The sequence below is a fragment of the Dermochelys coriacea genome, chromosome 6 (genome assembly GCF_009764565.3).
Source record: "Dermochelys coriacea isolate rDerCor1 chromosome 6, rDerCor1.pri.v4, whole genome shotgun sequence".
Lineage (NCBI taxonomy): Eukaryota > Metazoa > Chordata > Testudines > Dermochelyidae > Dermochelys > Dermochelys coriacea.
In genome coordinates this window covers 74,724,044-74,737,246 of record NC_050073.1, presented here as the reverse complement: position 1 = coordinate 74,737,246, position 13,203 = coordinate 74,724,044, and the positions used below count along the sequence as shown (strand labels likewise).

At 38.4% G+C, this 13,203-nt stretch overlaps 1 protein-coding gene across 3 annotated transcripts in view; it reads left to right on the top strand.

The window, feature by feature from the left end:
- Positions 1-13,203, top strand: part of STXBP6 (syntaxin binding protein 6) — a 232,836-nt gene that overhangs the window by 156,144 nt on the left and 63,489 nt on the right. For all 3 annotated transcript variants that reach the window (XR_006282047.1, XM_043516494.1, XM_038404259.2), the window contains exon 3: positions 8,789-8,919. Coding sequence is in view for 2 of the 3 variants with exons in the window: in XM_043516494.1 (XP_043372429.1) it covers positions 8,789-8,919 (131 nt within the window). In the remaining variant the exon portion in view is untranslated. The remainder of the gene's footprint in view (positions 1-8,788; positions 8,920-13,203) is intronic.

The following is a 13,203-nucleotide window of genomic DNA, read 5'->3' as shown; positions in this document are numbered from 1 at the left end:
ACAAGACTTACAGGATGCTGGCAAAGTTCATACCCACTCTGTAACTTGTGTGAAAGTGCTACTAGTGTCCCTAGCCTTTGTATGGTGTTCCTAACCTCTGTTTACCAGAAGCTGGGAATGGGCGACAGGGGATGGATCACTTGATGATTACCTGTTCTGTTCATTCCCTCTGGGGCACCTGGCATTGGCCACAGTCAGAATACAGAATGCTGGGCTCGATGGATCTTTGGTCTGACCCAGTATGGCCGTTCTTATGCTCTAGTTTGCAAAGCAACATAATGAGTAGGTAGTCAGCATGCTACTCCCATCTGCCAATACGTTTGTGTAATGTCTGTCATGCCTCTGTCAACCTGTCATGCTCTAAAGGAAGTTTTCAAGTTGTTTTTAAATACTTTTGGTGGGGGACAGGAAGATTGGTTTTGGGCATTCTGGAAGTTCTAGCTTAGAATTTGTCTTAACTACTAACACATGCAAGGAGAAATAATAACTAGATCTGTTCAATGACATGTGACAGTTCAAGGTCAATGGGACCCAAAGAGAGAACAGCTAGTATTCCAAGAGTATCATGCCAATTAAGATAAAATTGAATTCCTAGGAAGTAAAGGGTTTTTAAACAAAGAATAACTAACATTAATGAGCTGTATCTTCGAACACTCATGTCTCCACAGCATAGCCTACTACAAAAAGTGGTTTAATGAGGTTGATTGAAGAGATCAACCAACATGAGAAGTGGGGGAGGTAGAATTTTTTGGTGGGTTTTCCTTTTCCCACCACTTATAGATCTTGTTTCCTACTAGCGAGACCTGCCCAAATATCAATGTTTGGAACCTGTCTTTTTGATTACTCTACATTTAATGACCATGAATCCATTAATCCACAACCTTATGAATGGAGTGATATGAATGCTGTGCTAAATTGGTATAGAAATGTTCTCCTGACTCTAGGACTGTCCTATGGAGGTTTGTTTTGTCCCCTTTCTTCTGCAGAGGCTCAGCTTACTGAAGTTGTTTCATATTGATGAACTTCAAATGACTCGTTTGTCAATCGCATGTGTTACTGACCTATGGAACACACTCTCCAAACTTTTTTTTTCTCGTCTGAGCTGGAAACCCCATCTAGGATAGTAGTAGATAGTCTTGAAAGAATGTTAAGGAAACACATCAAATCTCCCTTTTTCATAGAGTACTGTATCACCTGTAACATCAGCACTTCATAATGGATGCTTAGTATCACTACTTCTGTCCTGAACTGTCTCCAAGGATTTCATTTTTTCTAATATTATTCAATATTGACTTATATCAGCTGAATGAACAGCATCGACAAGATTCCAGTGTTATGCCAGCTATCTTTTTTTGTTGATTCAGGCAACAAGTTTTTTGTTTTTGTTTTGTTTTTTAAATGAATATAAATCAAAGTTGTCTGTCATCAGATTCTAAAATAGTCTAATGTTTGTTATGGAACATTGTTTTTACGGTTGATGTACCATGAGAGCTTTTGGCTCATATTGTGAATGAGGATTTAGAATAATAGTGTTCATGTACTAACGCTCTGATCTATGAAAGTAGAAGTGCTGCTCTTCAAAAGTGGACCATAGTGCTTAAATATAATGCTAAATCTGGGCCTTACTATACCTTAAGGAAAAGTGATGTCTGTGTGTGTATATATATTATAGAGATAAGGTGGATGAGGTAATATCTTTTTATTGGACCAAATTCTATTGATGAGAGAGACAAGGTTTCAAGCTACACAGAGTTCTTCAGGTCTGGGAAACTTACTCAGTGTCATAGCTAAATACAAGATTGGACAGATAAGTTTAATAGAATATGCGCTAACTACTTATAAGGGACCATTCAAGGTGAAGTGGTCGGTTAACACCCCTGTTGTCATAGGAAAAGAAGGTAAGTTAATAGGTCACAGATTGTTATAATAAGACATAAATCCTGTCTATTTCTTAAGACTGTGATTTTTAGGGTCTAGCAAAGTTATGAATTTCAAGCTCTCTGGCTCATAAATGTGTTGTGCAGGTTTCCTTTGAGCATGAGGACTGATAGATCAGATAGAGAGTGATCACTTTGTGAAAAGTGTACACCTATAGGTGACATGGTATTTTTGTCTTTTGTCCTGTGTGAGTTCATTCCGGATTGTTGTAGTGATTTTCTGGCTTCACCAATATCATTGTTATTGAGGCATTTAGTGCACTGGATGAGGTACACCATATGTTGTAAAAAGAAAAGGAGTACTTGTGGCACCTTAGAGACTAAGGTGCCACAAGTACTCCTTTTCTTTTTGCGAATACAGACTAACACGGCTGCTACTCTGAAACCATATGTTGTGTTAGGCAAGTAAACTGGAGTAATAGTAATAGGATGAAATTTAATAGTGAGAAGTGTAAGGTTATGCATTTAGGGATTAATAACAAGAATTTTAGTTACAAGCTGGTGATGCATCAATTAGAAGTAAAAAAAGAGGAGAAGGACCTTGGAGTATTGGTTGATCATAGGATGACTATGAGCTGCCAATGTGATATGGCTGTGAAAAAAGCTAATGCGGTTTTGGGATGCATCAGGAGAGGCATTTATACAAGTACCATTATACAAGGCACTAGAATACTGTGTGCAGTTCTGGTCTCCCATGTTTAAAAAGGATGAATTCAAACTGGTGCAGGTACAGAGAAGGGCTACTAGGATGATCCGAAGAATGGAAAACTTGTCTTATGAAAGGAGACTTAAGGAGCTTGGCTTTTTTAGCCTAACTAAAAGAAGGTTGAGGGGAGATATGATTGCTCTCTATAAATATATCAGAGGGATGAATACAGGAGAGGGAGAGGAATTATTTCAGCTCAGCACCAATGTGGACACAAGAACAAATGGGTATAAACTGGCCACCAGGAAGTTTAGACTTGAAATTAGACGAAGGTTTCTAACCATCAGAGGAGTGAAGTTTTGGAATAGCCTTCCAAGGGAAGCAGTGGGGGCAAAAGATCTATCGGGTTTTAAGATTCTACTCGATAAGTTTATGGAGGAGATGGTATGATGGGATAATGGGATTTTGGTAAGTAATTGATCTTTAAATATTCAGGGTAAATAGGACTAATCCCCTGAGATGTGATATTAGATGGATGGTAGGTGAGTTACCCAGGAAAGAATTTTCTGTAGTATCTGGCTGGTGAATCTTGCCCATATGCTCAGGGTTTAGCTGATTGCCATATTTGGGGTCGGGAAGGAATTTTCCTCCAGGGCAGATTGGAGAGGCCCTGGAGGTTTTCGCCTTCCTCTGTAGCATGGGGCATGGGTGACTTGAGGGAGGCTTCTCTGCTCCTTGAAGTCTTTAAACCATGATTTAAGGACTTCAATAGCTCAGACATAGGTGAGGTTTTTTGTAGGAGTGGGTGGGTGAGATTCTTTGGCCTGCGCTGTGCAGGAGGTCGGACTAGATGATCAGAATGGTCCCTTCTGACCTTAGTATCTATGAATCTATAAGTGTAGGAGCCATACATCTTGAAAGGTATGTTGTGGGGGGTATTGATCATTTAAAGCAGTGGAGAGGTGTCTGCAGGTTTTGCATCTGTTCTGGCAGGGTCTGGTGCCACTTTTGAGTTGGTGTCCCCTAGTCTGGGGGAGCTTGCCTCTGATGATGAGCTTAGAGAGGTTGGGGGCTTGTTTGAAGGCCAGAAGAGGGGGTTCAGGAAAGATTTCTTTCAGGATGAGTATGGGTTGTAGTTGTTTGATACCCTTTATGGCTTCCAGTGTGGGGTGGTAGGTAACAACTAGGGGTGTGTGATCAGAGAGGGGTTTATTTCTGTACTGAAGCAGGTTTTCTCAGGGTATTTGGGTGGCCCATTCCATGATGCCATCTACTTCTCTGGTGGAAGGTTTGGGGAAGATGGTTTTTAGTAGTGTTAACCTGTGTATCCTTTATGTTCTCCTCAGAGAATATTCTGTGGTATCTGAGTGCTTGGCCATAGATAACTGATTTCTTGGTGTGTTTGGGATGGTTATTGGATCTATGAAGATAGGTGTGGTGATCCATGGGTTTCTTGTATGTAGTTGTCTGTAAGGTGCCATTGCTGAAGCTGATCATAGTGTTCAGGAAGTTGATGCTAGTGTGGAAGTGTTCCAGAGGGAATTTAATTGATGGGTGGTGGTTGTTGTGGTGGAAGTCTATGAGGGAGTTTAAGTTGTCTGTCCATTGTCTTGTACATATTTGAAGCAGGTAGCTATGTTGTCATTGTGAGAGATGTTGGTGTATAGGGTAGTGACATTCACGGTGGCAAGAATGGTGTTTTGAGGTAGATTGTCAATGTTGCAGAGTTTGTGGAGGAAACCAGTTTTGTCTTAGAGAAAGTTGGCTCTTTATGTGGTGAGCGGTTTGAGAATGGTTTCTGTGGGTCCTGATATTACTTTAATAAGAGTACCGTGGCCAGATATGATGGGTCTGCCTGGGTTCCCTTGTCTGTATGCCTTGGGAAGCATGTAGATGGTGGGGTTTTGGCCTGCCCTTGTTCTCCCAGAAATGGATTTTCTGTTATTGTATTGAATCTCTCCTGTAACTGGGAAACAATGTGTGTGTGTGTGTGTGTGTGTGTGTGTGTGTGTGTGTGTGTGTAAATCTAAGATAATGTCAAAAGACTAGAACTTTTCGTATGATAAAGGTCTTCATTTGTTACTCAAATGCACCAGCAAAACCATGTCTTTTTATAACCAGATACATTGATTTGTGACAATGTTATAGTAAAGGTAAATGACTTTATTTTTTCCCCTAACAACTAATGAATGTAGATGTAAACCCTTTATCTGATGGGTGTTGAGGCAGTGGAAGACAGGGTTTGGGATTTTGGAGGGGAGGGGGGTTGGTTTTTTGGTTGTTTTTTTTTTTAGTATTATTTACTAGTAGAAACTGCCTGACCAAAGCTTTGGCTCTTTACAAAACTTTTTGGTACTGTTCATTTATTCAGTAGTATATTTATAGAAGATCTGATTTAAAATGCATACTTCTGCAATTTCACATGCTGCTTTATACACTGTATCAAAAAGGGAGAGATTTAAATGTCAGCATCTGAAAGCAAAAAACACAGCAAGTCTCCCTAAACTTCACAGTCTCTGCTTCAGGCACACTAGGAGGTAAAAGGATTTTAGAAATATAGGTAATCCAGAGGACAAGGGGAAAACCGTAATAACACAGTGTTATTAAATAACCAGATTGTCCAGCACAGTGAATTTACAAAATAGCATTGTGAGAAATGCAGGGATAATAATATAACGTACTTTCAAGTGAGTGAAGACATCATAAAGCAACAGAAATATGAAGTAGGAGACAGGAATAAGATGTAACAAAGTATTCATATAGTTATTTAAAAAGTATTCATATAGTTATTTAAAAATTGTAAGATGGTTCCTAAACTACTTATTGAGAAGTCAAAAATGTATATGATTTACATCAACAAAAAAGACATCTCCTTTCTGTGTTTAGGGAGTGAGTCTAATAGAGGAAGCCTTTATTCCAGTTTTTGAAAGTTAGCTTTAATCTTTTAAGCACATTTCAAAACACTGAGGATAGTGTGTTTGTTTAAGTTGTATGGTTTTCTATATTTTTTAAGTGCAACGGCAGTCTAGTGTGGTATGTTCCCACCACTCTTAATGTTTTTGGAGTATAGTTAGTATATTGTTTGTTATAATTGAGCTTAGTTTTTAGTTACATGATCTCTGTTTTATTCTGAAGTATATGGAACCTATTTATTTGAACAAGTGAGAGAATTTAAGGAGTTCTGTGCTAGAATAAATATCAAACTGTATTTTGCCTGTGGTTTAATTACTTCCTTTTTTAGTGCAAAATTCAACTAAGTTTATGAAATATCCAGGGAAATTGACAGTAATGTCATTATTATGTATACGCAAAAAGAAAAGGAATACTTGTGGCACCTTAGAGACTAACAAATTTATTTGAGCTTAAGCTTTCGTGAGCTACAGCTCACTTCATCTGATGCATTCATCTGTTGAAGTGAGCTGTAGCTCACGAAAGCTTATGCTCAAATAAATTTGTTAGTCTCTAAGGTGCCACAAGTACTCCTTTTCTTTTTGCGAATACAGACTAACACGGCTGCTACTCTGAAACATGTCATTATTATGTATAGTTTACTATGTGTTTTGACTATATACTGTAAATAAGTAACTAAACTTTTTAAATATTGAGCATATTAAATCAGTGTAGGTTGTTATGTTAGGGACTACTGGCAGACTCTGTAGGGTTGTGAATCAATCATTGACATGAAAGTCCACAGTAACGTTAAAGGACAAGTGAAGATGGGCAAACAGAACGTGGCTATTTGAAGAATTTACAATCTTGCTGCTTCACTGTTACAAAAATACAAGAGGAGGAAGAAATGAATGAGTGGATAGGCCCAGGCATGGGCAATAAGCCAGTGAAAGGGTATAGGAATAAGAATATTTAACTGGTAACAAGGACAAAGATGTATAACTTTTTGGTTCTGTTTTCGGAAGCATTTAACAGCATAGAGGCTTATAAGGAACTTAGTAATGCCTCTGGACCTGAAAAGTATAGTACTTGTTTTACCAATGAGGAATATGTATCCTGACATGGCATCAGAGAGGAAACAATGATTTTTGTCACATCATATGTATATCAAAAGAGGGTCTCTGTAATTTCCACTTGGAGTTCACTAAGGAAAAGTCACCAAAAGACTAGCCAGTAATGCAATGAATTAGAGACAATTTTACAGACGTTCACTGGCATATTCTGTGTACCAGTGTGAAAGCCAGAGCCTAAAGCAGGTGGATATCCTGGATGGAAATATAGCCCATGGCACAGGAGTTAAAAAGTAAAGAACGATGTGTAAATGTTGGGAACACAGTTAATAAAAATGCTAATCAAATACTTATAGTTCCCTTTCTAGCATGCTACATTTTGTTGCTTGTCCAATTTATTGGTTAAAATTGAAGACTGGCAATAGGTTATATATATGGCAAGGTTTTGACTTGCTGTCCATCTCCTGTAGAGCACACTGTTTGATATTTATGTTTAGAGACTCAAGGAAGTAAATTTATCACTGTGGTGTCACAGAACATTGTAACAAGGATGCACTGGAATAAAAGTAACTTTGTCCCCATCTCTTTTTTAGATTTTGAATATTTCCATTACAGGAGCTAATGTGATATGCTAGAGCGAGAGAAGTTGCTTACAAGAGTATATGGTATTGAACAATGAAATTTCATATCCGTTAATAAGGTTTAGGCGGTTTTTGTCTTGAACAATCTTTTAAGTTTTGGACTCTTGGTGGGTGGAAAAGAAAGATTTCTGCTTCTGCCCATCTCTGCCTTCCATGAATGCTTCCCAATTGCCCATTTTCCTATCCCAGTGCTTATTAGAAGTGCTGAGATTCACCAGCTGAAGCCCCCTAACCAGGGAAAGCTGACACTGTGGACTTCAATGCCCAGCATCCCTTAAGTACTATAGGGAACCAGCGAAACTATGGCATATGATATTTTTAATACAAAACCAAACTATATTTGTTGTTTGTCTTTAAGTGCCAGCTCTAGGAGTCATGTTATTTCATGAGAAGCTCAGCTTTTACTTTAAAAAAAAAAAGTCTGGCTCTTATGGTTCTGTAGAAAAGCATGCAAATATGAAGCAAATGTGCCCTAAAGTCTTCGAAACCAGAAGGCAAATACGGTACAAGGAACCTAAAATTTCTTTCTTTCTGTCTTTCTAATCTGATGATTTTTAAGTCTAGCTCATAATTTTTCAAGGCCTGACTTGGTGATTTTTGAATGACTGGGGATGTATGCTCAGAAGGACCATCGTATAATCTAAAGCTTGTGGTGTTGTAATATGAATGCAAATTTTCTCATCTTGAATTGCAAAAGGAGTTTTTTTTTATCATTTAACATATACAAAGTTCAGTATTGATGGCCAAATCCTGCTGGCTTTACTAATGTGCAAAATTCATCAGTAAATAAGGCAGGTAGTGTTTAAGCCCCATCTTTAAGTTGTACTGATGATCTAGTTATTAGTAATAACAGTAATAATCTTAACAGTAGATTAGCTAATGTATAGGAAGACTGTGAGGCAGTAATTAATTCATAACTTTAAAATGCTGTAATTGTAGTAAATAATTATAAATGCATGTGTATTAAAGGTTACTTACAACAAAGGGAATAGTTTTTGAATAAAATATACAAGTCATATTTATTTTTTGAAAAGAAGAAAACTTACATTCTCCATCCTCAGTGCAGTTTCTTTGCCACGAGTGAAACACATTCACTCAGAACCACTCATTGACATTTTCTCCTGGTCTTTGCACAGACATGGTGATCCAAGTTTTCCATGTCATTCTGCTATGTGCTTTTCTAGGTTGTCTGTGTTTCCTGGCATTCTGCACACTCCCTTTTTTTATCAAAATTTATTTTTCATTTCTTGTTGTTTTAGTTGTAAGGCATCCATTGCTTTTTTTTATTAATATGCCATGTCACTGTTACCTTGTGTGCTTGCCCCAAAATGATAATTTCTGGTTGATATTTTGATATATAGTACTTTTCATCAGTGGATCGCAAAGCGCTTTACAATCCTTGTGGTTATCCTTTTCCTCCCTTATACTTGAGGCTGTGGAAAGTAGTGCCTTCCTGACAGGTAGTGTTGAGTTGTTTTATCCTAAGTTCTGTAAATGACACTTCTTTGCTAATGCTATTCATACATAAGTGTGTTTTCGTATGGTGTGCGCGCACACGCACGCATGTGTGTATTTATATTTTTTTGCTTTCTTTTATGTGTTCAGTGACAAACAAGAAACCCTCCCAGGCGTCTATTACAAAAGTCAAACAGTTTGAAGGTTCCACGTCGTTTGTAAGGAGATCACAGTGGATGCTTGAGCAGCTTTGCCAGGTTAATGGTATAGACTCTAATCGGGTGAGTATGTTGTACTTCAGGAAAAAGTAACTTTGTTAGGATTTTTGCTTCTGTTGTTGAGGATCAAGGCCATTTTACTGCTATCCGAATTGCAGGTGGAAGGGGCCCTATCATGACTGTTACCACTTCTTCCTGGGTTCTTCCTCGCAAAAAATCTTGGACAGTTTCCAACTTTGCATGCTGATGTATAAGCAAGTATTCTCAAGTGCCCAGGTTTAAGTGCTAACTCTTGACTATCCTATGGAGCAGTATATGTTTTCTCCCAATTTTAAGGTGAAGATTGAGCAGAATAAGCTCACTCCTGTTATGCTCCTTCACTACTACACATCTGGTCCTGTCTTTCTCTTCTTCTCTCTTCCCCTTTTTCAAAAGGGAAGAAGAGCCCCTTTGTTCTTACCCCTATGAAGAACACGTTTCTCAGCCTACCCTTGGTGGCCTTCAGTTCATCATGGAGCTACATCCAATATAGAACTTGAAAATCTATCCCTACATGCTTCCTCCAATAAGATGGACCAATACCTGTGAACAGGCAAAGGTGGGAGAGAGTATGGAAGGAGGGTTCCTGGAACTGGCTCTGCCTACAAATGCCAACTGAATATCTTCCTTGCCGAGGTCACAGACCTTTCTCTCTTTCCTGGTGCAGTGCTTCCTTATAGGCTCCCCCTTAATCCAACAAACTGGCAATCTCTGTAGACTGTCCATTGTCCCTGAAACCGTGCCTTAATGGGTCACAACTGAGGATGCCAAATTTAGGACGAACTGCTGAAAAATAGGGCGCAAACAACCCAAAACCGGTGGTGGTTATTTTATAAGATATACCAAACCAGCCACAAAAGTAAACTTCTGTTTCACCATACTGGCTAACAAGAAAACATTAAGGCAGTTTCCTCCGGCGTTCCAGTTCTTATATCACCACCAAAAACACTGGATTTAGATGAGTGATTCATTACAATCTCATCAAATAATAGGTTCTTCTGATCCCAAAGGACAAGCCACACACCAAGGTTAATATATTACTTAGATCTTACCCAAAAATTATGCTGATGCCAATCCTTTAGTATCTAAAATCTAAAGGTTTATTTATAAAAAAGAAAGAAAGAAAGGTGAGAGTTAAAATTGGTTTAAGGAATCAATTACATACAGTAATGGTAAAGTTCTTGGTTCAGGCTTGTAGCAGTGATGGAATAAAGTGCTGGCTTAAGTCAAGTCTCTGGAGTACATCCATAGCTTGGATGGGTCATTCAGTCCTTTGTTCAGAGCTTCAGTTTATAGCAAAGTTCCTCCAGAGATAAGAAGCAGGATTGAAGACAAAACAGAGGTGTTTTCAGGGCCTTTTATAACTTTTCCCATGTGAAGGGCCTTCCATTGTTCTTACTGTGGAAAATTACAGCAATAAAATGGAGTTTGGAGTCACATGGGCAAGTCACATGTCCATGAATTTTGCCTAGTCACAGCAGAAAACTCCATTAAGTGTAGATAGACGTCTCCCATGGTCCATTGTCAGTTAAACATTCTTTTGATGAGCCACTCAATTTGAATAGTCCTTCCAAGATGTGCTGGGCGTTACCTTGTGGGCATTTTCCCAGGAGCAAACATTTGAAATCCAAGTATAGAGCCAATACTTATAACTTCAAATACAAAAATGATACAAGCATACAGATAGCATAACCATAACCAGCAAATCATAATCTTTTCATAGACACCTTGGTTTACAACCTTTGTACAAGATTTGCTGCAAATATATAACAGTGGTTGCAACAATGATCTATACGGTTATATTTTAATCAGATAACGTTACAGTCCCGAAGAGCAAAGATGCAGTTTTTAAGGTGGTACATGAATGTAATTCAACATAACACTGTTTTTTATTATCTGGGTTTTTCTTCTTTCAAAATTTCTATCTGTGTTAAGTGCACCAGACAGATTTGCAAAGGACAAGCTAGTTAAAGATAAAACCTTTTTAAGCACCAGCTAGAAATTAATGTGTGCAGCATTAGGAGTTGGGGATTTAAATCACATCTGGTGGTCATAAACATTATGTAGTATAAAGTAAAAGAAATTCATTATACAATGAAACATGCTCATTGAGTATGGCTAAGTTCCTAGATTGTCTAAAGTCATATTGTGATTGGTCATATGATTTTTTTTAATGATGATGCACCTGTGTACCAACTCCTTTCAGTGCACATCTGGGACCTCACTACTGAAAAACAAAATTAAAAAAAGCAATACATACACCCGTTCTACTAAGTGCGTGGAGAGAGAAAAGATAATGGAGGCTGCTGTTTCATTGTAGGGGTGATGTATGGAGAGAATATAAGGGGGAAGGAGAGGGAAAAGTCCATTTGGAACAGACTGCCCCTGCCCAAAAGTGCTAAACTGTCCTGTCAGCAGCAGTCTGGAAACTTTTAACCACTCGGAACCTTACTGTTAAATATATTCTGACAAGGATGGAAAATAAAATATCATTTTCTCTTTTCCTTTTATCAGGAACTATTTTTCTTAGTGGAAGAATACAGTCCAATGAGGATGACCAGATGACCCGATTTTATAGGGACATTCCAGATAATTGGGGCTTTTTTTTCTTACATAGGCCTATTACCCCCGACCCTCTGTCCTGATTTTTCACACTTGCTATCTGGTCACCCTAAGTGCAATAAACTTCTCTATTTAATTTTCAATATAATCAGACATACTCTAATAGTAAGACGTGCCAGGGCATGCATTATTAAATTCCTGGAGCGCTTTGTAGGCAAAAGGCTAAACATACCTGAAGCCTGTACCAATGGCCTAACACATGTCCTGTTGTGGCTCATTGCTGTACATCAGTGCATATATGATATCCTGTCATTGATATGGATGGATTGTCCTAGATTGCCGGATGAAGGAAGCAAATCACATGATCAGAGTCTGTTTCTTTTTGCAGTTAGCACAGTGTTTGTTTGGAATGTGGCTGTATTTTGTTCACTGACTGCCTGCTGTCAAAGTTGAATCAGCCCTGCAGCCTCTTAGGAAACATGACAACCTACCCAAACTATGACTTGTAGTTTGCTTCTTGTTTCCCTATTCTCCTCAATGGCCTGGAATGCCCATTTGGAGTAATTTCCCATAATGCATCATAACCAGAGAATCCATGTCGCCAGCTCCCCCTTCTGAAAAGGGGAGTGTGTTGCATTATGGGTGGTGTATACTGTAGTCCACTCAAAGAAGAGAAGGAGCACACTAGACACTCATGAGGCACTACAAATCTAATTTTTCGCTGAAATGTTTCAGTTTTGAGTTTTAATTGAAAACTTGAATATACCCCTCGAAATTTCCATTAAGAAACACTCTTTTCATTTTCATCAAAAATTTCTTCAGGAAAAAAGAATTTCAGACCAGCTATAAAAGTGGATGTCTGTCTTTTAAATTAATTTATTTTAAATAGCTTTATTAAAAATGTGCATTGCTACATGTAATGTTCATAAGAACATAAGAATGGCCATACTGGGTCAGACCAAAGGTCCATCAGCCCAGTACCTTGTCTGCCAACAGTGGCCATTGCCAGGTGCCCTAAAGGGCGTGAACCTAACAGGTAATGATCAAGTTATCTCTTGCCTGCCATCCATCTCCACCCTCTGACAAACAGAGGCTAGGGACACCATTCCTTACCCATCCTGGCTAATAGCCATTAATGGACTTAACCTCCATGAATTTGTCTAGTTCTCTTTTAAACCCTGTTATAGTTCTAGCATTCACAACCTCCTCAGGCAAGGAGTTCCACAGGTTGACTGTGCGCTGTGTGAAGAACTTCCTTTTATTTGTTTCAAACTTGCTATCCATTAATTTCATTTGGTGGCCCCTAGTTCTTATGTTATGGGAACAAGTAAATAACTTTTCCTTATTCGCTTTCTCCACACCACTCATGATTTTATATACCTCTATCATATCCCCCCTTAGTCTCCTCTTTTCCAAGCTGAAAAGTCCTACCATCTTTAATCTCTCCTCATATGGGACCCGTTCCAAACCCCTAATCATTTTAATTGCCCTTTTCTGAACCTTTTCTAATGCCAGTATATTTTTTTTGAGATGAGGGGGATCACATCTGTATGCAGTATTCAAGATGTGGGCATACTATGGATTTATATAAGGGCAATAAGATATTCTCCATCTTATTTTCTATCCCTTTTTTAATGATTCCTAACATCCTATTTGCTTTTTTGACTGCCGCTTCACACTGCGTGGATGTCTTCAGAGAACTATCCACAATGACTCCAAGATCTCTTTCCTGATTAGTTGTAGCTA